General features: G+C 44.0%; 1 protein-coding gene across 1 annotated transcript in view; it reads left to right on the top strand.

Annotated features, from left to right (window-relative positions):
* Positions 1 to 2484: 2484 nt before the first annotated feature.
* LOC134347039 (1-phosphatidylinositol 4,5-bisphosphate phosphodiesterase delta-1-like) overlaps positions 2485 to 24184 on the top strand; it is a 41328-nt gene continuing 19628 nt past the window's right edge. Inside the window, exons 1-7 of the mRNA XM_063049107.1 lie at positions 2485 to 3511; positions 9819 to 9983; positions 13613 to 13829; positions 14306 to 14435; positions 16623 to 16851; positions 18949 to 19150; positions 21591 to 21735. Of these exons, the coding sequence (XP_062905177.1) occupies positions 2485 to 3511; positions 9819 to 9983; positions 13613 to 13829; positions 14306 to 14435; positions 16623 to 16851; positions 18949 to 19150; positions 21591 to 21735 (2115 nt within the window). The remainder of the gene's footprint in view (positions 3512 to 9818; positions 9984 to 13612; positions 13830 to 14305; positions 14436 to 16622; positions 16852 to 18948; positions 19151 to 21590; positions 21736 to 24184) is intronic.

The following is a 24184-nucleotide window of genomic DNA, read 5'->3' as shown; positions in this document are numbered from 1 at the left end:
TTGAGGCTGGAATCGGGGTTCTGGAAGATGACTTTGTTAAGATCTGTTGTCACTTTGAAATGGAAGAGTCTTTTTCTGTTGATCAGTGTCAACACAGCCAAATTACAAACCCCATTTCCAGAAAAGTTGGGATATTTTCCAAAATGCAATAAAAACAACAATCTGTGATATGTCAATTCACGTGAACCTTTATTTAACTGACAAAAGTACAAAGAAAAGATTTTCAATAGTTTTACTGACCAACTTAATTGTATTTTGTCAACATACACAAATTTAGAATTTGATGGCTGCAACACACTCAACAAAAGTTGGGACAGAGGCATGTTTGCCATTGTGTTATATCACCTTTCCTTTTAATAACACTTTTTAATCGTTTTGGAACTGAGGATACTAATTGTAGTGGATTTGCAATTGGAAATTTTGTCCATTCTTGCTTGATATAAGACTTCAGCTGCTCAACAGTCCGTGGTCTCCGTTGTCTGATTCTCCTCTTCATTATGCGCCATACATTTTTAATAGGGGATAGATCTGGACTGGCAGCAGGCCAGTTAAGCACACACACTCTGTGTCTACAAAGCCACGCTGCTGTAGCCCGTGCAGAATGTGGTCTGGCATTGTCCTGCTGAAATAAGCATGGATGTCCCAGGAAGAGATGTCGCCTTGATGGCAACATATGTCTCTCTAAAATCCTAATATACGCCTCAGAGTCAATGGTACCTTCACATACATGTAATTCACTCATGCCGTGGGCACTGATGCACCCCCATACCATCACAGATGCTGGCTTTTGCACCTTTCGCTGATAACAATCTGGATGGTTGTTTTCATCTTTGGCACTGAGAACTGGACGCTCGTTTTTCCCGAAAACTAGCTGAAATGTGGACTCATCTGACCCCAGCACACGGTTCCACAGTCTTTCGGTCCATCTGAGATGAGCTCGGGCCCAGAGAACTCACCGGTGTTTCTGCATAGAGTTGATGTATGGCTTCCTCCTTGCGTAATACAGTTTCAAGTTGCATTTCTGGATGCAGCGACGGACTGTGATAATGGTTTTCCAAAGTACTCCCGAGCCCAGGTGGCTATAATTGTCACAGTAGCATGACGGTTTCTTAGGCAGTGCCGCCTGAGGGCTCGAAGATCACGCGCATTCAACAGTGGTTTCCAACCTTGCCCCTTACGCACTGAGATATCTCTGAATTCTTTCACAATATTATGTACTGTAGGTGTTGAAAGACCTAAATTCTCTGCAATCTTGCGTTGAGAAATGTTCCTTTTGAACTGACTAACAATTCTCTCACAAATTTTGGCACAAAGGGGTGAGCCACGACCCATCCTTGCTTGCAAAGACTGAGCCTTTGATGGTCGCTACTTTTATACCCAGTCATGATACCTCACCTGCTACCAATTAGCCTGCTTAATGTGGAGTCTTCCAAACCGGTGTTACTTGAATATTCTGTGCACCTTTCAATCTTATTTTAACTCTGTCCCAACTTTAGTTGAGTGTGTTGCAGCCATGAAATTCTAAATTTGTGTATATTTACAAAATACCATTAAGTTGGTCAGTAAAACTATTGAAAATCTTTTCTTTGTACTTTTGTCAGTTAAATAAAGGTTCACGTGAATTACCATATCACAGATTTTTGTTTTTATTGCATTTTGGAAAATATCCCAACTTTTCTGGAAATAGGGTTTGTACGAGTCTGTGGTGGCGAGTGCTATCATGTTTGCTGCTGTGTGCTGGGGCAGCAGGCTGAGGGTAGCAGACACCAACAGAGTCAACAAACTCATTCGTAAGGCCAGTGCTGTTGGGATGGAACTGGGCTCTCTGATAGTGGTGTCTGAAAAGAGGATGCTGTCCAAGTTGCATGCTATCTTGGACAATGTCTCCCACCCGCTACATAATGGACTGGTTGGGCACAGGAGCCAGAGACTCATTCCACCGAGATGCAACACTGAGCGTCATAAGAAGTCAGTCCTGCCTGTGGCCATCAAACTTTACAACTCCTCCCTTAGAAGGTCAGACACCCTGAGCCAATAGGCTGGTCCTGGACTTACTTCCTGGCATAATTTACATATTACTATTTAATTATTTAATGTTTTATTACTATTTAATTATTTATGGGCAACTGTAACGAAAACCAATTTCCCTCGGGATCAGTAAAGTATGACTGTGACTATATAGATTGTGAGTTCATGAATACATCTTAATGTAAAATGGGAGGCTGGTTTTCATGATGTCATGATGATCTGTGTCCACAATACTCGTACATTTTCTTGAGCAAGGTCATAATGAGCTAGATTCTGAGGTCACCAGTGCATGTTATTTTTCAAGGGACTGTTGAGTATTCTAATAACTGTTCGGACAGAAGTTGTCTATTGGCAAAGTCCAAGTTTTGTGCTTCCCCCTGCTGAAGAGGGGAGTACCTTCTTGCTTTGCTTCTGCAATATTGTTGGAATTCTACTTGTATCCCCCGGAACAGCGGGATGTGCTGCCACAAACTATCTGTGCTGCTGCTCCTCAGCCTGTCGGCTGTTGGGGTCGCTGTTGCCGCCAGCCTCTGGGCCCACAGGAAAAATACCAGGAAGGGCCCCCTAGCTGGGGAAGCTGAGCTCGGAGCAGACGTCGCCCAGCAGGACGTTGAGCGAGTGGAGCTAGAAAACTTGGGATGCTCGAGTCTACCAGTAATCATCGAGACAGAAAATCTCGAAGCTGAAAGCTTGGCTCCTGAGGTTAGAGAGTCAGAACATGAAACGGAATATTTGTGTCCAGGTGAGGGTAGCCTGGATTTCCAGGAAGGTTATTCAGAGGAAGGAGCTCTGAATAGGAAACCAGAGAGCCAGAATATTGGGGGTGATAATATGGAAGAAGGGGATGAAGGAAAGCAGCATGGAATTAGTTTACTAGAACAGCCAGATGGAAAGCCAGGTCCCGAGCTAGCTGTTGGGAATTTTCCGTCGGAGGTGGCTGTTCCAACAATGAACCAAGTGTTCAAAAACGGAGATACCTGGGATGAGAACACGATAAATGAAAGTAAGGATGAAGGAATCATTGCGGAGGAGGAAGTGAATAATGAAAGGAAAGACAATGTAATTGTGGGAGAAGAGAAAGTGGGACTTAAAAGAGGGGATCAAGGAATGAGCAGTGAAGAACAAGTGCAGAACGATGAACAGAGTCCAGAGTGTGGGTCAGATGACACCACAAAGGTGGGTGACAGAAGAGCTCCATTGAGTGGAAGATTGCAATCGGTAGGAAAGTTTCTTGGCGTTAAGAAACGAAGGTATGCAGAGGTGAGATTGGCTGAGGATGGGAAGACAGAATACAAGAAAAGATGGCCAAGAACAAATCAAAAACTCCACAGGGATCGGCAAAGATGTGAACAAGAGGGCTGCCGAGGTGAGGGAATGGTGCCCGCGGATATGACACTGCAGTCAAGATTCTGCAAAGAGGATTCAGTTCACATCACAACATATACAGAAGATTTGAATGCAAACTCTCACAAAGAAGCTGAAGGTAAAAATTGTCTCATACCAATAGATGTGTGAGAGAGTGAGTGTGAGAGAAAATGTGAAAGAATAGATGTTAAGGCGCGATCGCTGTATCAAGGTTTTTATATTAAATACAGTTGCCAACTGTATCTAAAAAAAAGTGGCCACTGGGTGTATTTTCTTGGTCTTCTGCTGCTGTAACCCATTCACTTCAAGGTTTGATGTATTGTGCATTCAGAGATGCTGTTCTACACCGCACTGTTGTAATATATGGTTATTTGTGTTCCCAGTGTCTTCCTGTCAGCTTGAGCTTGTTTGTCAGGCAGCAGTGGGAATCGAACCCTTACCAGTGATTGCTAGCACTTTTAAGTGATCGCCACTGACCACTACACTTCTGCAGACGTACTGGTTTCTTCCAGTGAACTGACGGGTGCTCTTCAAGGAATTGGTTCCCGTGTCCTTGTATGCTGAGACCATGTCAATGATTCCAACAATAAATACAATGATGAGCACAAACCAGCAGAGTGGAATTAACAATCCCAAGTCACAATTAAACCCTGGATGAAGAGAGATGTGAAAACAAGCTGTATCTCTGCATCTATCCCAACTTGGATAGTCGAGAACTTTAATTGAAGTGCAGCAGGCTGAAGCGTGACCTTATAGCAGTGTCTAAAATTATAAGGGGCATAGATAGTGTGAATGTACTAAGTCTTTTTCCTTGGACTGGTGAATCGAGGACTAGAGGGCACATGTTAAAGGTGAGAGGGAAGAAATTTAATGGCTAAGTTCAGATTTATTTCTCAAAGTTTAAAGTTCACAGTAAATTTATTTTCAAATTCCATATATGTCACCATATACTATCCTGAAATTCATTTTCTTCCAGACCTTCCCAATACAATTAATAATAGCGTTGCACACCGGGGGTGTGGTTGTCAGCACGCCCCCAGCATTCCTAGCCGCCAGCGCTGTGTTTAGTACAATTATGTTGAGATGTTCAAATTTAGTTTTTGTTACATTTCAGTTCAGTTGTTCACTTGTGTGTTTGTGTGCCATCCTGAATGTAACCGAGGTGTGTAGTAATCATCTCCTCTGTCGGTGTGTGACTGAGTTCTCACCAAGCTTTGCGCTCTGTTATTGTGCATGTCGCAATAGGAAGAGCAGTTGAGATGAGTGAGCTTTTGTCATCTGCCATTATGTACCAAATGCTCGCCATAATACGATAGAATCAAAGATAAACTACACACAAAGTCTGACAAACAACCATTGTGCAAAAGATGACACATTATGCTGATACAACATAATAATAATAACAAGTAAATAAATAACTTTGAGAACATGAGCTGTATTGCCATTGAAAGTGTGTTCAAAGGTTGTGCTCAGTGATCTGTTCAGTGTTAAGGTGAGGGAAATTATCCACACTGGTTCAGGAGCCTCATGGTTGAAGGGTAATAACTGTTCCTGAACTTGGTGGTGTGGGAAATATAGATCCTGTGTCTCCGTCCTGATGGCAACAATGAGAAGGGAGCGTGGCCTAGATGGCGGACGTCCTTGAAAATCGATGCTGCTTTCTTCTGGCAGTGCTTCTGATAGATGTGTTCAATGGTGGATGTTGGGGCTTTTCCTCTGGACTGGGCCGTATCCATCACTTTTTGTCGGCCTTGACATTTTTGAACATTGGTCTTTCCATACCAGGCCATTAGGCAACCAGTCAGGATACTCTCCACTGTGCAACTCCAGAAGAAAGAATGTCTGAGGTGGGAAGGTCTTTGATGATGCTGGCTGCTTTACTGAGGCAGTGAGAAATACAGACAGCTTTCCACATCATGGAGAAACCTGCCTCCACTCCATGGTCTCTATGTCCATAACACTGCAGATCTTTTTGATTACACGCGAGATTATATTGAGATAGATTGTGAAATAAAGAGTCCATCTTATTGTACAAGGGGACCGTTCAATCGTCTTATAACAGGAAGATAGAAGCTGTTCTTGTGTCTGGTGCTGGTTTGTGCTTTAAGGCTTTTGCATCTTCCGACTGATGGGAGACGGGAGAAGAGAAAGTATCTGGTGTGGGACAGCTCCAAAGATCTGGGGGTTATTCACGCCCCCAGCATTTATGTTTGAAAATTGCATTCATAATGTGCGTATTCAGTACAATTATAGTGAGATGTTCGAGTTCAGTTTTTGTTACATTTTATCTTGGGTTATTCAGTTGTTCATTTGTGTGTTTGTGTGCCACCCTGACTGTAACCAGGATGTGCACTAATAACCTCCCTATCTGTATGTGATTGAGTTACTTCTCACCAAGCTTTGCGCTCTGCTATTGTGCATGTCGCAATAGAAAGAGCAGTTGAGATGAATGAGCTTTCCTCGTTTGTCATCATGTACCGAATGCTCGCCACAATACAATAGAATCAAAGCTAAACTGCACACAAAGACTGATAAACAACCAACGTGTAAAAGATGAGAAACTATGCTAATACAATATAATAATAATAAGTAAATAACTTTGAGAACATGAGTTGTACTGTCTTTGCAAGTGTGTTCAAAGGTTGTGCTCATGCTGATAATCCCCTGATTTCTTCCTCCTGCAGTCAAAGAAACACATATTTGGCTTGGCTGATGTTGGACCATAAGACCATAAGATATAGGAACAGAAGTAGGCCACTCGGCATCGAGTCTGCTCCGCCATTCAATCATGGGCTGATGCATTTCTTCCAGTCATCCCCATTTCGCTGCCTTCACCCCATATCCTTTGATGTCCTGGCTAATCAAGAACCTATCTATCTCTGCCTTAAATACACCCAATGACTTGGGTGTTCCAAAAATCCATCCCTTAGACATTCTACAAATTCTCTCTCTTGAGGTCCAGTACTTGCCTGCTTTTTCCAATCCACTTTCATGTTAAAATCCCCAAAGATTATCATGAGACTGCCTTCTGACACGCCTTTTCTGTCTTCTGCTGTAATTTGTAATCCACATCCTGGCTGCTGTTTGGAGGCCTGAATACAACTGCCATTTGGTTCCTTTTACCCTTGTCATTTCTTAACTCAACCCATAGACACTCTACACCTTCCTATCCTATGTCATCCCTTTCTAATGATTTAATATTATTTCTTATACGCAGGGCCACACCACCCCCTCTGCCTACTAACCTATCTTTCCGATACACTGAATATCTTTGCACGTTCAGCTCCCAGTGACAGCCATCCTTTAGCCAAGTTTCAGAAATGGCCACAACGTCAATCTTGCTAATCTATAGCTGAATTTCAAGATTGGCCATTTTATTTCTTGTGCTGCATGCATTCAAACATAACATTTTTGGTCCAGTATTTGTTGCTTTCTGTTTTAACTGCACCACGCCTCTATTGCCCTGTAACTCATCCCACTGGATGTGATTATGCCTCATCTTCTGCCTGTCCTTTCTATCATCTCTGTTGCATGCTATCTTTGATTTATTTCTGTTTTCCCCTTCCTCAGCCCTATCATCCCAGTTCCCATCCCCCTACCAAATTAGTTTAAACCCTCCCTAACAGCTCAAGTAAATATGCCCGCTCGGATATTGGACCCCTTTGGGTTCAAGTGTAACCCATACATTTTGTACAGGTCGTACCTCCCCAGAAGAGGCCCCAGTGATCCAGGAATTTGAAGCCCTGCCCCTTACATCAGTCTCTCAGCCACGCATTAAGACACCTGATCATGCTATTCTTCCACTTGCTAGCACGTGGCACAGGCAGCAATCCTGAGATTGCTACCCAAGAGGTCCTGCTTTTCAGCTTCCTTCCTAACTCCCTGAATTTTCTCTCCAATAGCTCCTCACTTTTTCTACCTTTGTCATTGGTACCAACGTGTACCAAGACTTCTGGCTGTTCACCCTCTCCCTTCAGAATACCCTGCACCCGAACCAAGACATCCCGTACCCTGGCACCTGGGAGGCAACACACCATGTGGGTATCTCTATCAGGCTGACAGAACCTCCTTTCTTTCCCCTCACTCTGGATCCCTCTATGACTACCACATTCCTCGTCTTCCTCTTTCCCTTCTGCACCACGCTCAGTGCCATGGTCATCCCCCTCAATCGCATCCAAAGTGAGATAAAGATTACTGAGGTGGATGGCCACAGGGGTGCTCTCTGCTATCAGAGCTCTTCCTTTCGCTTCCCTGACCGTCACCCACTTATCTACCTCCTGCAGCCTTGGGGTGATTAACTCCCTGTAGCTCCTCTCTATCTCCTGTTCACTCTCGCTAATAAGCTGTAGGTCGTCGAGCCGCAGCTCCAGATCCCTAACACCGTTTCTCAGGAGCTGCACCTCGGTGCACCTAGAGCAGATGTGGCCATCTGGGAGACAGGAAAATTCCCAGGATTCCCACATCCGACACCCAGAACAAAATACTAACCCTATTGGGCATGCTCTGTATTCCTCAAAAAAATGCAATGAAAACCCAAAAATGAAGTCCACCTACCCACTTACCTCGCCGAAGCCCAAATGAGCCAAAGCCTGTCGCTTCTACTCTCGCCACTGGCCTGCTCCCGACAATGGCCGCTCCGCTTATCCCATCTGTACTTTTAGTAAGTTCGTTGAGCTCAGTTGCCACCGCTGATAGGCCCCGCACAATGGACTAATGCCTGCAAAGCTCTTGTTTTAAATAACCGTCTCTGACCTGCGAGAAGCACTTCTTCGTCGAGTTCAGTTGCCACCGCTGAGAGGGCCCACACAATAATATGTTTGTTGTGGCACCATTCATCTAGATTTTCATTCTCCCTATATGTTATTTAGCTTTGATTTAGCCCAAAACCAGTGGTATTGTCAGCAAGCAGAATGCAACGGGACTTGGGAGTCCTCGTACAGGATACCCTTAAAGTTAACCTCCAGGTTGAGTCAGTAGTGAAGAAGGTGAATGCAATGTTGGCATTCATTTCTAGAGGAGTAGAGTATAGGAGCAGGGATGTGATGTTGAGGCTCTATAAGGCGCTGGTGAGACCTCACTTGGAGTACTGTGGACAGTTTTGGTCTCCTTATTTAAGAAAGGATGTACTGACGTTGGAGAGGGTGCAGAGAAGATTCTCAAGAATGATTCCGGGAATGAGAGGGTTAAATATGAGGAACATTTGTCCGCTCTTGGACTGTATTCCTTGGAGTTTAGAAGAATGAGGGGAGACCTCATAGAAACATTTCGAATGTTGAAAGGCATGGATAGAGTGGATGTGGCAAAGTTTTTTCCCATGATGCAGGAGTCCAGTACGAGAGGGCATGACTTAAGGATTGAAGGGCGCCCATTCAGAACAGAAATGCGAAGAAATTTTTTTAGTCAGAGGGTGGTGAATCTATGGAATTTGTTGCCACGGGCAGCAGTGGAGGCCAAGTCATTGGGTGTATTTAAGGCAGAGATTGATAGGTATCTGAGTAGCCAGGGCATCAAAGGTTATGGTGAGAAGGCGGGGGAGTGGGACTAAATGGGAGAATGGATCAGCTCATGAAAAAATGGCAGAGCAGACTTGATGGGCCGAATGGCCGACTTCTGCTCCTTTGTTTTATGGTCTTAATGTACCATTGGAGTTATCTTTAGCCTCACAGTCTCAAGTATAAAGCAAGTAGAGTATGGGGTTAAGCACACTGCCTTGTGGTGCACCTGTGTTGATGGTGATTGTGGAAGAGATGTCAGTCTGGTGACTGGCGTCAATAAGTGAGCAAATTGAGGACCCATTTGCAAAGAGGTATTGAAGTCAGGGTCTTGTAGTTTATTGATTAGTTTTGATGCAATGATAGCATTGACTACTGATCTGTAATCAATGAAGAGTGTCCTGCTGTGTGCATCTTCCCTGTGCAGATGTTCTAGGGCTGAGGGGAGAGTCAATGAAATAGCATCTGCTGTAACCTGTTGTGATGGTAGGTGGATTGGATTGGATATAAATGCTACTGAATGATCATCATTGAAGCAGGATACCTGAATCTCCTTGGGTACCAGTATGATCGATATCTGCTTGAGGTAGGTGGGTACCTCAGACTGCTGTAGCGAAAAGTTAAAGATAACAGTAAATACTCCATACAGTTGATGAGCAGAGATCTTTAGAAATTCAGCCAGGTTCACTGTCTGGGCTGCATGATTTCCATGGGTTCTGTCACATAACAAGGGCCTGTGTTGTTGATCAGTATCATATCTTATTTTTTGCTCTCTCCTGAACACTAACACCTTTTCCCTGCTCCAGGCATTCTCCAGTTACCTATCCCATTCCTCCCTCGCTCCCTCTTTTCCTTCATTACCTTCTTAGCCTTCACTTCCTTTCTGCCTTTCTGACGTCTCTCTGACTGATGTGTCCTCTCTGTTTTCTTCAGAAGACTTCAACGAAGAAGATCTTGAAGTCATGCTCAAAGGGAGCCGTCTGCTGAAAATTAAGTCTCATTTTTGGATGAAGTTCCGTTATTACAGGCTCCAGGAGGACTGTCAGACGGTGTGGTATGACTCTCAGAAAATCTTCAAGAGAGCCAGGAACCAAATTTGTGAGTGCTGTGCAAGTCTTAGAGGGATGGTGGGACGGGACAGTGAGAGTGTTGGTAGAAAGTTTACTAAAATATTTGTCCAAGGGGCCAACAATGCCAGTGATGAGACTGGACTGGTGGGCTTGATTGATGGTATGACACCATGTTGGAGCCAGTAGATTTGCTGCCTGAAGGCAGCTCTGATCTGGGCAGAAACAGCAGAATGAAATAAAATTTAATTCATTTTATTTTGAGATAGAACGCAGAACAGGCCTTTCTGGTCCAACAACTCGCCTACTTAACATGACCCCAATGGCAGGACAATACTCAATTACTAATTATCCTACTAAATTGTACGACTTTGGACTGTGGAGGAAACCCACTTGATCACAGGGAGTATGAATAAGCCCCTTGCAGACGGTGCCAAAATTGAAATGTGAACTCTGACGACCTGAGCTGTCATAGCGTCCTGGTAACTGCCACGCAAGAGTGATGCCCCTTGACCTTTGTGCTGTCTGTGTGGAGCTTGTACGTTCTCCATGTGAACACACGTGTTTGCCCTGGGAGCTTTAACTTCCTCCCTCTATTTAATATTGGTTTGTTATTGTCACATGTAATGAGATGAAGTGTAAAACTTGGTTTTGCTTTGATCACTTCATTTTCTAATGGTGTTCATTCTTGAAGATATTGTCTATTAATTTAATTTCTTGTGAATGGTGCTTATCTGATGCTATGAGCCATATATGTTGCTGGAAGCCAGTTTTTCAGTGCCCTGTGCAAACATGTAGTTGCACACAAGACAATAAACTCAATTTTGACTTTGACAGCTAGACACACATTACTTTGAAGCAATACATTGAGGTAGTAAAAGCAAAAATCACTACAGAATGTAGAATATAATCACTGGCACATTAGGTACACCTGCTCATTAAGGCAAATATCTAATCAGCCAGTCATGCTGGTATTTTCATGCACAATGCTCTCGAGACAATAGACAATAGGTGCAGGAGTAGGCCATTCGGCCCTTCGAGCCAGCACCGCCATTCACTGTGATCATGGCTGATCATCTAGTATTTACAGATGGTTCAAAACAAAACACAAAACTAAAGAACATCTAGTGAGTCTCATTTCTGTGGGCAGAATGTTTTGTTAATGAGAGAGGCCAGAGAACGAAGTCCAATCTGGATCAAGCTGCCTGGAAGTTGGACGTAACTTAAGTAGCCATGTGGTACAAGTGGTTGGAAGAAGAATGTCTCTGAAAGCACAACATGCCAAACCTTGAAGTGGGCAGACAATGGCAGCAGAAGACCACAAACCTGTACTCAGCACAGGAGGTACCTAATAAAGTGGCCAGTGAGTGTATTTGTGACATGTGCATCGAGACAGACAGTGAAATCTGTCATTTTGCATCAAATCAAGTCAGATGGGTTGAAAGATCAAAAGAATAATTTTCCTGCATGAACACAAGAAACTCTGCAGATGCTGGACATCTAGAGCAACACATACACAACTCTGGATAAGTCAGCAGAAAAGATGTAGGTGGGTTAAAGTACAATTGTACACAGACACTGACTCAAATGACTTCAGACTTTACTTCAACAGTGAGAAGTTCTCAGTACAACTGTCTTGCCACATTCACTTGTTCAGATTCCAACAAAAATACACAGGCAATTTAAGAGTTCACGAAGAATACACTATAAAGGCTTCAGATAGACTGTCTCACAAGATTCAGGGCTCAGGAGAAAATGATGCAGTCAGTCCACAAAACAAAAGGGGTGTTTCCACAGGCTAGATTCCAGGTAAGTCTTTTTTCAGTACCAAACATGCAAAAGCAATTCCACAGAGATTGACTAACCTTAGCAGTTGATTCTAACAAGCAGATTAAGTATCATGATTGAAGAACTAATACATGCAGCCACCAGCCTTGAACGCCACTTAATCAGTCCCAGTGAGTTGGGGTGAGCATCACCATCCAGACAGATGGCATCATTGCTCTTGGAGATGTTGGTGCTGCCTGCTGGACGCTTCAGGTGTTATGTCAGCATCCAGAAAAATAAGTAGTTAATGTTTCGGACCAAAAGGAAAAGAGAGGAAGACAACCAAATAAAAAAATGGGGGGAGAGAAAGGAGGACAATTTGATGAGAGGTCTGCTTGGGAGTCAAGTGATAACAGGAAACATCCACTCCACATGCACTCTATGTAGGACTTTAAATCTCATTAGGTTTCAATGAGATCTCCCCTCTTTCTTCGAAACTCCAACAGTTACAGGCCCAGAGACAGCAAACTCTCCTCATCTGTTCATCCTTTCATTCCAGGACTCATTCTCATGAACAACTTCCGGATGATCTCCAATACCACACATCTTTTTGAAGGGGCCCAGAACTGTTCACAATACTGGTGCAATTTGACCAATATCTATTTAAGCCTCAGCATTTCATCCTGCTCATATTCTTGTCCTCTCGAAATGAATGCTAATATTGCATTTGCCTTCCATGCCACCAACTTAACCTGCAAGTTAACCTTCAGGGAATCCTCAACAAGGACATCCAATCCCTTTGCACTTCTGAATCTTTAATTTTCTTCCCATTTGGAAAATAGCCTTATGCCTTTATTCCTTTGACCAAATTGCATGACATACACGTCCCTAAATTATATTCCATCTGCCACTTCTTTGCCCATTCTCCTCATCTGTCTAAATCTCTCTGTAGACCCTGCTTCCTCAATATTACCTGCCCCTCCACCTATCTTTGTATCATCATCTGAAAACCCGGCCACAAAGTGATCAAGTTCGTCATCCAAATTATTGATATACAATGTGTGCGGAACACAACATGTTATCAACAGCCAAACAGAACAGGCCTCCTTTATTCCCACTGTTTGCCTCACATTACGCAGGCAATCTTCTGTTCATGCAACTTATACCATGGGCTCTTCTTAAGCAGCTTCGTGTGCGACATGTTGTCAATGCAAATCCAAGTAAAAAAAACATCCATTGATTCTCCTCTGTCTATCCTGGTGCATTTGTCTTATGTACCTTAGGCCTTCCAGTTTTCCATGTACCTTCTCTTTCATAATATCAACTGCACTCAATTCAGCCATAGTGTGCTCAACCTGTATTCATAGACATGCCCACCAGTCCAGTCAGCATCTGGGTAAATCTCATCTGCACTCTTCCTGAAACTGCCACATCCTTCCTGCAATAAGGCAAAGAGAACTGAGTCCATGGGATAGAAGCTGTCCTTGAGCCTGGGGATATGTGTTTTCAAGCTTTTTTATTTTGATGGGAGAGAGGAGAAGCGTGCATGTCTGGATTGAGGGTGATCTTTGAGGATTCTGTGTGTTTTGATGTACACGTAATAAATAAATCTGAATCTGCAGGTCAGGCTGCTCTCTGGAGAGGATAAAGAGTTGACGTTCTGAGCTGAGACACTTCATCAGGACTCTGGCCAATTTTGGAAAATCTGATACATTGACTGTTTATTTTTCTGCACCGATGCTGCCTGACCTGCTCAGTCCATCCAGCATTTTCTGTGTGCTAATATGGATTTCCAGCATCTGCAGAATCTCTTGTGTTTATTAATCTGAATCTGAGTATTTTGTTCTGATCTCTGTTGCTGTTCTAACCCACCCACCCCCCAATCCCCTCCAGTCTCCATCGCTGACATCCAAGAGGTGAGGGCAGGCCACTGGTCAGAGGTGATATTGGAGAAGCGCACTGATTGCAGCTTCTCCATCCTCTTTAAGGAGAGGAACACTAAACTGGACCTGGTGGCCAACAGCGCTGAGGAGGCCCAGCACTGGGTCAATGGCCTTACAAAACTGAAGATCAGAAACTCCAGCATGAAACGGAGAGAGCAGCTGGACCAGTATCCTTTGCTAAGTATGTCAGAAAGGGAGGGTACCATTTCATCCTTTGTCTTCTTCGACATTGGCACCTAAGTCCATCCCCGTGTAGAAGTCAATGGTAGCAGGCACGTGGGAACTACTTCACCTCCAAGTCACGTAACCTGACTTAGAAGTACATAAGCCTATAGGTATAAGAACACATAATGAGAATCATGTTTATTGTCACTGACATCAGCCTTGTGTTTGTGTATCTGTGTGTCTGTGTATATGTGTTTGCATGAGTGTGTCTGTGATCTATGTTTGTGTGCATTACTGTGTGTGACTCTCATGGGACTGTACCCCACTCTTTGGGTTTGGATGGGACTGTACCCCACTGTTTGGGATTGGATGGGACTGTACCCCACTGTTTGGGTTTGGATGGGGCTGTACCCCATTGCTTGGGTTTGGATGGGGCTGTACCCCACTGCTTGAGTTGTTTCCTTGCATCACTTCGCAGATTGTTCCAACTTTACCTGCAGAAGGCCAATATTGATAAGAACGCCAAAATGACGCTGGAAGAAGTGAAGCAGTTTATGCATATGATGAATATAGAAGTGGATAGTATGCATGCAATGGACCTGTTCAAGGTACAACACTGTATCTTAATGATTTAATTAATTTAATTATTGTTATTGAGAGATACAGTGCGGAATAGGCACTTCTGGACCTTCAGGTGCACTGCCCAACAACACACCTATTTAACCCCAGCCTAATTACAGGACAATTTACAATGACCAATTAACCAACTAACTGGTACGTCTTTGGTCTGTGAGAGGGAGATGGGAGCACTCAGAGGTAAGACGTGCAGTCACAGGGAGAATGTACAGATGGTGTCGAATTGAACTCTGAACTCCACTCGAGTGTAATAGTGTCACTTTAACCGCTACCCTACTGCGGTGCCTAAAAGACAGATAAGCTTTATTTGTCACGTGTGCATCGAAGCATACAGTGAAATACAGTACCTTGTTTTGGAGATGGATACAGCCCATCTATGTACTGGGCTCAGTGTGCAAGGGTCACCATGCTTTTTTTGGAATGTGGGAGTAAACTGGATCAGCTGGGGAAATGCATGCAATCACAATGAGAACCCTTATAGTTACCCTTATTTGTCACATGTACATCAAAACATACAGTAAAATGTGTCATTTGTGTCAACAACCAACACAGTCTGATACTGCATTGGGAGCATCCCGCAACTGAGTTCACGCGTCAGCATCAACGTAGCATGCCCACAACTCACTAACCCTAACCCACGTGTCTTGGGATGTGAGAGGAAAGCAGAGCACAGAGGAAAACCACACAATCATGGGAAGAATGTAGAAACTCCTGACAGACTGTGTTAGGAATTGAACCCTGTACTTACACTAACCACTACGCTACTGTGTTGTCCCATCTATCTCTCCCCGCAACTGGATGTTCCAGGCCTGTGAGATTTTTGTACTAACAGCCAGGCCTCCCTAGTCTGCATGTCACGGCACCTTCCTTCTCCTTTACCCACCAGCGACAGGCATCAATGCTGTCATTAAGCTGGAAAACTGCAGAACATGTACTGCTGGGACCAGAGAACTTGAGTCTTAGATAGACTGGGACTATTTTCGCTGGAGCAGCTGAGGTGAAAGGGTAATGTTACTGAACATTAGATTTTTTTTCTTTATGGTGTTTTCTCCCCCTGTCCCCTTCAATCTTTCTCCATTCCTCTTCATGGTTCCACTCTCACCCGCTTTGCTCCCACCTGCTCATGACTTTCCTGTCGTTCCCCTCCTCCTCCTCCTCATTCTTCCATGGTCCACTCTCGTTTCCTATTAGAATCCTCCTTCTTCAGCCTTTCAGCTCTTCCACCAATCATCTCCCAGCTTTTTACTTCATCCTCACCTCCCCACCCAGTCACCTTCCCCCTCATCTGGTCTCAGCTACAGCCGCCAGCTTCTCCTACCAGCCTCCTATGCCTTCATATTCTCGCTTCTGCTCCCTCCCTTTCCAGTCCTGGTGAAGGATCTTAGCCCATAAAGCAGACTGTTTACTTCTCTTCATGAATGCTGTCTGACCTGCTCAGTTCCTGCGACATTTTCTCTGCATTGCTCCACTAACCATAAATTCAAAAGAAGATAAGACATCGGAGCAAATTAAGGCATTCAGTCTCTTCCACCATTCCATCATGGCTGATTTATTATCCCTCTCAACTGCATTCTCTTGCTTCCTCTCTATAACCTTCAACTCCCCTACTAATCAAGAACCTATCAACCACTGCTTTAAATATAGCCATTGACTTGCCCTCCACAGCCATTTGTCACAATGAATTCCATAGTGTCACCAGCCTCTGGCTAAATGAATCACCCCTCAACACCTGTAAAGGGACATCCTTCTATTCTTAGGCTGTACCTCCTGGTCTCAGACTCTAACACTATAGGAAGCATCACCTTCACATCCACTCTGTCTGGGCCTTGGAATATGTGGTAGATTTCAATGAGATTCCCCCTGCCACCCCGCCACCCCTCAGCCTCATTGTTAGAAACTCCAGTGAGCGCCAGTCCAGAGTCTTCAATTGTTCCTTATGCAGTGAGGCTTTCTTTCCCAGGATGATTTCCATGAGCCTCCTCTGGACACTCTCCAATGCTAGTGCACACTTTCTTATAAAAGGGCCCAATATTCTCAGGCAAAGTGGTTGAATGAGGTGAACTGTTTTCACTGGGGTGAAGGCAGCACAGATTCAGTAGCAATACAATTTCGGCCGTTCTTTCATCGTAACTGTCTCTAGTCCTTACTTCCACCCTCAGAAATGTGACAAGGCGAAAGACGGTACCATCTGTGGCAGGGAGATTAAAGAGTTTTATCACATGCTCACGGACCGCAAGGAGATCACCACCATCTTTGATTTCTACTGCAACAAGGAGCAGCTGATCAGCGTGGGAAAACTCCAGGAATTCCTATGGAAGGAACAAAGGGAGAGTGTGACACAGGAGAATGCATCACATCTCATCCAGATGTATGAATTAAACGAGGAAGGTAAGCCACATCCATCACCTTGAAGTTGTGTTGCCTACACTTTGGGGATGTTTAATCACATGACCTGTCACCTCAGAACATATACTCAAGTGGCCACTTTATTAGATACCTCCAGTATCTAATGAAGTAACAACAGAGTGTACATTCATGGTCTCCTGCTACTGTACTCAAGTCAAGTCACTTTTTATTGTCATTTTGACCATAACTGCTGGTATAGTACACAGTAAAAACAAGACAACGTTTTTCAGGACCATGGTGCTACATGAAACAATACAAAATCTACACTGAACTACGTAAAACAACACAAAAAAAACTACACTAGACTACAGACCTACTCGGGACTGCATTAAGTGCACAAAACAGTGCAGGCATTACAATAAATAATAAACAAGACAATAGGCACAGTAGAGGGCAGTAGTGTGTGGTGCAGTCTATCCACTTCATGATTCAATGTGCTGTGCATACGGAAATGTTTTTCTGCATATTGCTGTTTTAACACATGGTTAGTTGCGTTTCTGTCCCTCTCCTGATAGCTTGAACTACTCTCGACATTCTCCCCTAACCTCTCTCATTAACAAGGCATTTTCGCCCACAGAACTGCTGCTGACTGGAGTTTTCTTTGTTTTACATCATTATCTGTAAACTCCTGAAACTGTTGTGCATGAAAATTGCAGGAGATCTGCAGTTTCTGAAATGCTCAAAACATCCCATCTGGCACTAGTGATCATTAAATAGTCAAAGTCACTTGGATCACATTTATTCTCAATCCTGCTGGTTATGGCACCAGCAGTAGCGTCCTTGTCGCAAGGCTTTTTGGCAGCTGCTGAGGATGTGTTCCAGGGTCCCTCTGCCAGGGCAGAGAAGACATGATGTTGCCTCACTTTTGCCCCAAGCATAAAGGTTGACTGAGACTTGGCGAGAAATTTTTACACAATCTGGAAAAGAACAACGTGCAGGGGACCTCCCTGCCAGATGTTGGACCAGGAGATCTTCCGTATCAGCGCACCCTCCCACCATATCCCAGCTCAGTGTTACCCCATACCTACCACCCTGTTGGTATGCACTTCTTTGATAGCTGCTCACAACTCTTCCTGTACCATTCTGCATCTGTCCCTACCCTGATCTCTGTTGAAGAGGGTTGCAGGGAAATTGTCCCACTCTGCCTGACCGGACACCACTGTCCCTACCAGATCCCAGTGCCTCAGGTGTGACTCAACCATCTTCACTGCATCTTTGGCCTTCTATTCCCTGCCTGTCCAGACATCTGTGCCTGCTGATAAGACGTGGTCGCTGGAATCTCTGTACAGCAGCAATTCTCCTGTGCAGGCAACAATGAACTCCTTGTCCAGGCTGCTAAAAGGAAGTTATAGTTTATTCACCTCCCTGTACAGAGCAAATCTGCTCAGGCGACGATGGAGGTCTAGCTATTTTCGAAGATAGCCACGGGTCATTTTTTCAAGAGCCTCAGCTGTTTTCATGAGTTTCCCTTATACCAGCAAGGGGCAGTAGATTCGGGGAAGTATGACATCCTGGCAGCTTAGCCTGATTTATTCACATTGGTAAGCCAGACTTCAAACTCCTTGTTGGTCTTCCAGATGGCAGCTACATCTCTAAGGCTGCAGTCAAAGACTCTTGTCTGGTTCTTCAGTGATGAATGGGAAAGCAGTACCTTCCAAGGAGAAGAAAAGCTTGTCCATGAATCTACCTTTCTTCAACACCAAATTTCTGGATTGCAATCATTTTACAGTGCCAGCGATCACCGATGTAGGTTCAAACCTCATCACTGACTGTAATTTATACGTCTTCTCTGTGCCCACGTGCTTTTTCTCCAGGTCCTTGCACATTTCAAGTACGGATGGGTGTGGGTTAGTAAGTTATGAGCATGCTTTGTTGGTGCCAGAAGCATGGAGAAACTTCTGGGCTGCCCTCAGCACATTCTCAGATTATGCTGGTCATTAACTGAAAATAACACATTTCACCACATGTACATATTTCGATATACATGTGAAAAATAAAGCTAATCTTAAGAAATCATAACCCTAATTACAGTGTGGGTAATACATGAATGGCATTAATAGCAGTGTGTTCTTTTGTTAGCGAAGCGTCATTTCTTCATGACCAAGGATGGATTTCTGTTCTTCCTGATGTCACCGAGAGGGGACATTTTCAACCAAGAACATGACAAGGTTTACCAAGACATGACAAAGCCACTCGATCAATATTACATTTCTTCCTCTCACAATATCCACCTGCTCACAAATCTGCTGGAGGATTCCAGTAGCACCGAGGCCATCATCAGGTACTGGCACCATATTGCAGAAGGGGGCTTGGGATTAAATGGGCAGCAAAGGTTTTTTTTTAAGTCTGTGTTTAGCTGATGCGAAAGGGTGGGAGATGAAAAATGCAGCCTAGGATTTCTCAAGAGAGCTACAGAAAAGGTCTTAGTACATTTCAAGAGGACTGGAAAATAAAGGCAAGGATGTACAGCTGAGTCTTTGTGAAGTGTTGGTCAGATCTCATTTGGGATATTGCGAGCAATTGTATTTTTTTTGTTTTATTTTGAGATACAGCTCGGAACAGGCCCTACTGGCCCAACGAGTCACGCTGTCCAACTACCCATCTAGTAAACAGTCACCTAATCACCAGGACAATTTACAATGACCAATTATCCTAATAATGGTTTGTCTTGGGACTGTGGGAGGAAACCGGTGTGTCAGGAGGAACCCATGCAGCCATGGGGAAAACATACAAATTCCTTGCGCTTTTAGGCTCCATTCCCAAAGAAAGATGTCCTGGTACAGAGGAGATTTGCCGGAACGATCCCAAGACAAAAGTCCTAAAGTATGAGAATCGTTTGATGTCTCTCAGACTGTACTTGATGGGATTGAGAAGGATAAGAGGGAAGTAGGGTGGAGGTCAATCTCATTGAACTGACTGGATCTTGAATAATCTGGAGAGAGTGAATGTGTAGAGGATATTTCCTACAGTGCGAGAGTTTAGGACCAGTGGCAAGAGCCCAAGAATGGAAAGGTATCTCTTTAGAACAGAGATGAGGAGGAATTTCTTCAGCTGGGATTGGTGAATCTGTAGAGTTCATTGCCACAGACAGCTGTGGAGGCCAAATCATTCAGCACATTTACAGTGGAGGTTGACAGATTCTTGATTAATATGGATATCAAAGATTTCAGGAAGAAGGCAACCGAATGAAATTGAGAGGGTTAATAAATCAGCCATGATGGAATGATGGAGCAGACTTAATGAAATAACCGGCTTAATTCTGCTCCTATATCTTAAGGTCTGACTGCTTTATGGTGTATGATCATTGCGGGCCTGGCATAGTGAAAATCCTGTGGCTATGGTCATTGCCAAGATTACTGGTATCATAGACAGTGAAAATGATTATCAGGATTTACAAAGGGATCTTAATCAGCTGGGAATGTAGTCTGAGGAATGGCAAATGGAGTTTAATTCAGATGAATGCAAGATACTGCTTTCTTGTGAAGTCAAACCATAATCGTACCTTTACAGTTGATGGCAGGACCCTGGAGAGTATTATAGAACAGAAAGACCTTGGAGTAGAAATACATGGTTACCTGAAAGTTTGGGCTTAACTGCAAGTTCAGTTTTACTTTCATTCAATCATGCACACAGATTAGATAAATTAAACAATGTTCCTCTGGAACCAAGGTGCAAAACACAGTACACATATTACATACAGCATGTAAAACAATATTAAGAGATAAATTAAATTGGAAAGAATGCAGAGGAGATTCACAACGATGTTTTCTGGACTCAAGAGCCTGAGTTATAGGTTGGACAAGCTGGGGCTTTTTTCCTTGGAACACAGGAAACTGAAGGGTGATTCTGCCGAAATGTGTAAAATCACGAAGAGTGCAGTTAGGGTGAATGCACACAGTCTTTTCTCTAGGGTTGAGAAATCAAGAACTCGAGGACATAGTTTTAAGGTGAGGGGCCAGAAACTTCATTTGAACCCAAGGGGCAAAACTTTCTCAAAGAGAGTTATCAGTATATGGAACAAGCTGCCAAAGGAAGTGTTTGAAGTAGACACAGGACATTAACCACATTTAAAGACTCACAGATAGGAAAGATTTATGGGGATATGGATCAAACGATGGCAAATGAGACGAGGTCAGATTGCAATGTTGACTAACGTGGACCGTTTGGACCAAATGGCCTGTTTCTGCACAGTATAACTCTTTAACTGTGCCATTGCAAAGTTTATTCGGTTTGATGAAGTTCCCCATGGTGGACTCAGAAGGTCAAGAGGCATGGGATCCAGGGACATTTGGCTTTTTGGATTCAGCATTGGATTGCCCAAAAAACACAGAGGCTGGTCGTAGTTGGATCATAAACTGCTTGGAGATCAGTGACCGATGATGTTCTGCAGGGATCTCTGTTCTGGGACCCTGATAAGCGGCACAGATAGAGTGGTCAACCAGAGACTTTTCCCAGGGCATAAATATGACGGGTCACAATTTTAAGGTCATTGGAGGAAAGTACAGGTCGTGGCGGGGGAAATGTCAGAATGACTTCCAGGCATTGTGCAGAGGCAGATACATTAGCAACATTTAAGTCACTCTTAGATAGGCACATGAATGAAATAAAATTGGAGGGCTATGTGAGAGGGAAGGGTTAGTCTGATCTTGGAGTAAATTAAGAGGTTGGTGAAGGGCCTGTACTGTATTTATATTGTATGTCTTATCCTCTCTCATCATCAGTGAACTGAATAAAGGCTGCCGCTGGATGGAACTGGAATGCTGGAATGGACGGAACGGTGAGCCTGTTATTTATCACGGCTTCGCCCTCACCTCAGAAGTCCTCTTACGGGACGTCATGGAAGTCATAAATAATTATGCCTTTACGGTAAGCTGACATGCTCCATGCAAAGCTTGTGTTGTAGAAACACAAACAAGATGCTGGAGGAACGCATCAGGCTCGGCAGCATCATGGAAAGGAGTAAATAGTGAACGTTTCAGCCCGAGACCTTACATCAGTACTGGGAGAGAAAAGATGAGAAGTGAAAGTAAGGTGGTGGGGGGAGGGGAGGAAGTACAAGGTGGGAGGTGATGGATGAAACTGGGAGAGGTGCAGAGATGAAGTAAGAAGCTGGGAAGCAGATGGGTGAAAGAGACAAAAGGCTGGAGAAGGGGAAATCTGACTGTGGAGGATAGAGGACTGTGGAAGAAAGGGAAGGGGGAGGAGCACCAGAGGATGGTGACGTAGAAGTAAGGAAATCAGGTGAGGGAGGGAAAAGGGAACGCGGGAATTGTGAAGGTGGAGTGGAGCAATGACCGGAAGCTCGAGAAATATACATTCAGGCCATCAGGTTGGAGGTTACCCAGATGGAATATAAGGTGTTGCTTCTCCAGCCTGAGTGCGGCATTAGAGGCAGCCTTCGATTGACATGTCGGAATGGGAATTGGAAGTAGAATTGAAATGGTTGGCCACCAGGAAATTCTGTCGACTCTGACTGTTTGCTCTTTTCTGGAGATGCTGCCTGGCCTGTTAAGTTTCTTCAGCATTTTGTGTTGATTGGATTTCCAGCATTTGCAGATTTTCTCATTCTTGTGTTGTATACTCGGTTTTCCTGTAACTTGGAAGGTGTGTTTGGAAGTAACAGTGAGGGTCGGGCCACTGGGTAATGAGGAGACTGTCACCGATCTTTCACATTTGGCATTAATTCTACAGATGGGAAATGTGCATGTCCATCCCCAAATGTATTACCTTACACCTTATTTTAATCAGAATCAGAATCAGGGCTAATATCACTGTCAGCTGCCATGAAAGTTGTTGTTTTCCAGCAGCAGTACACTATAAAAAAGATAAATTACAATGAGAATTGTAATCTATATAATATATGAAAAAAGAGTGAGGTAATGTTCATGGGTTAATTGTCCATTCAGAAATCTGATGGTGGAGGGGGAAACGCTGAATATGTGTCTTCAGGCTCCAGTACCTTCTCAGTGATAGTAGCAAAGAGAAGAGGGTATGTCTTGGATGATGGGGTTCCTTAATGATGGATGCTGCATTTTTGAGGCATCGCCTTCTGAAGATGTGCTCGATGCTTGGGAGGCTAGTGCCCATGATAGAGCTGGCTGAGTTTACAACTTTCTGCAGCTTTTTCTGATTCTGCACGGTGGCTGCTACATTGCAGACAGCAATGCAACCTATTAGAATGCTGTCCACAGTACTTCTGTAGAAATTTGCATAAGTCTTTGGTTACATACTGTATCCATAGCATTATACACCACAGAAATAGGCCCTTCTGCCTAACTGGTTCACACTGACCAAAATGCCTGACCAAGATGATCCCATGTGGCTGCATTAGGCCAATATCCCTCTAAATATTTCCAAATTATGTCCCGACTTGCCCTATGTTTGTAATTGTACCCACCTCACCCACTTCCTCTGGCAGCAGATGCCATTTTCCCACCACCCTCTGTGCAAGAAACGTACCACTCATGTCCACTTTAAATTCTTCCTTCTCATCTTAAACCAATGCCCTCTTTGTTTTGACTGCCCTCTCCTGGAAAGTGAATGACTGTCTCCCCTATCTATGCCTCTGATATGTTCATAAACCTCTGTAACATCATCTCTCAGACTCCTTCACTCCAAGGAAAACAGTCCCAACATCGTTCAATGTCACTCAAGCCCTCCATTCCAGACAGCTTTCTAATTAATCTTCTCTACATTCTCACAAACTTCATCATATCCTTACTCTCGCATGGTGAATGGGACTGCACACTACTCCAAGTGAGGTCGAACCAACATTTTGTAGGATTGAGGTACCAAGTCCCAACTCTTGTTTTCATTGCCTTGGCCAATGAAGACGAGTGTGCCACACACCACCTTCACCCACATACTACTCCAGATTAAATTCCATTTGTCACTTGACAACTGGTTGGATCATGTATGTCATCCCCTGTATCATGAACAGTATTCTGACAGAAGAGCATCACAGTCAGGTATGGAGGTTCACAAGGGGCTGCAGCGGGTTTGAGATTCAGCTAGTTCCATCACAAGCACAAACCTCCATGCCATCAAGGACAAGCAAGAGCCAGTGTGTCAAGAAAACTGCATCCATTTCTAAGGACCCCGAGCATACAGGGCCTGTTCCCTTATTACAGACAGCTTTCTTCTTAGTCTTGTCTACATCCTCACAAACTTAATCACATTATCACAGTCACACGCCTCCATGTCATCAAGGACATCATCAAGAACCAGTGTCTCAAGAAGTCCACATCCATTACTAAGGACCCTGACCGTACAGGGCATATCCTCTTCTCATTTCTAACATCAGTGAGGATGTACA

This window comes from Mobula hypostoma, chromosome 1 (assembly GCF_963921235.1).
Source record: "Mobula hypostoma chromosome 1, sMobHyp1.1, whole genome shotgun sequence".
NCBI classification, from domain to species: domain Eukaryota; kingdom Metazoa; phylum Chordata; class Chondrichthyes; order Myliobatiformes; family Myliobatidae; genus Mobula; species Mobula hypostoma.
Note: the sequence above shows the minus strand (reverse complement) of the source record. Positions and strands in the feature narration are given on the sequence as shown.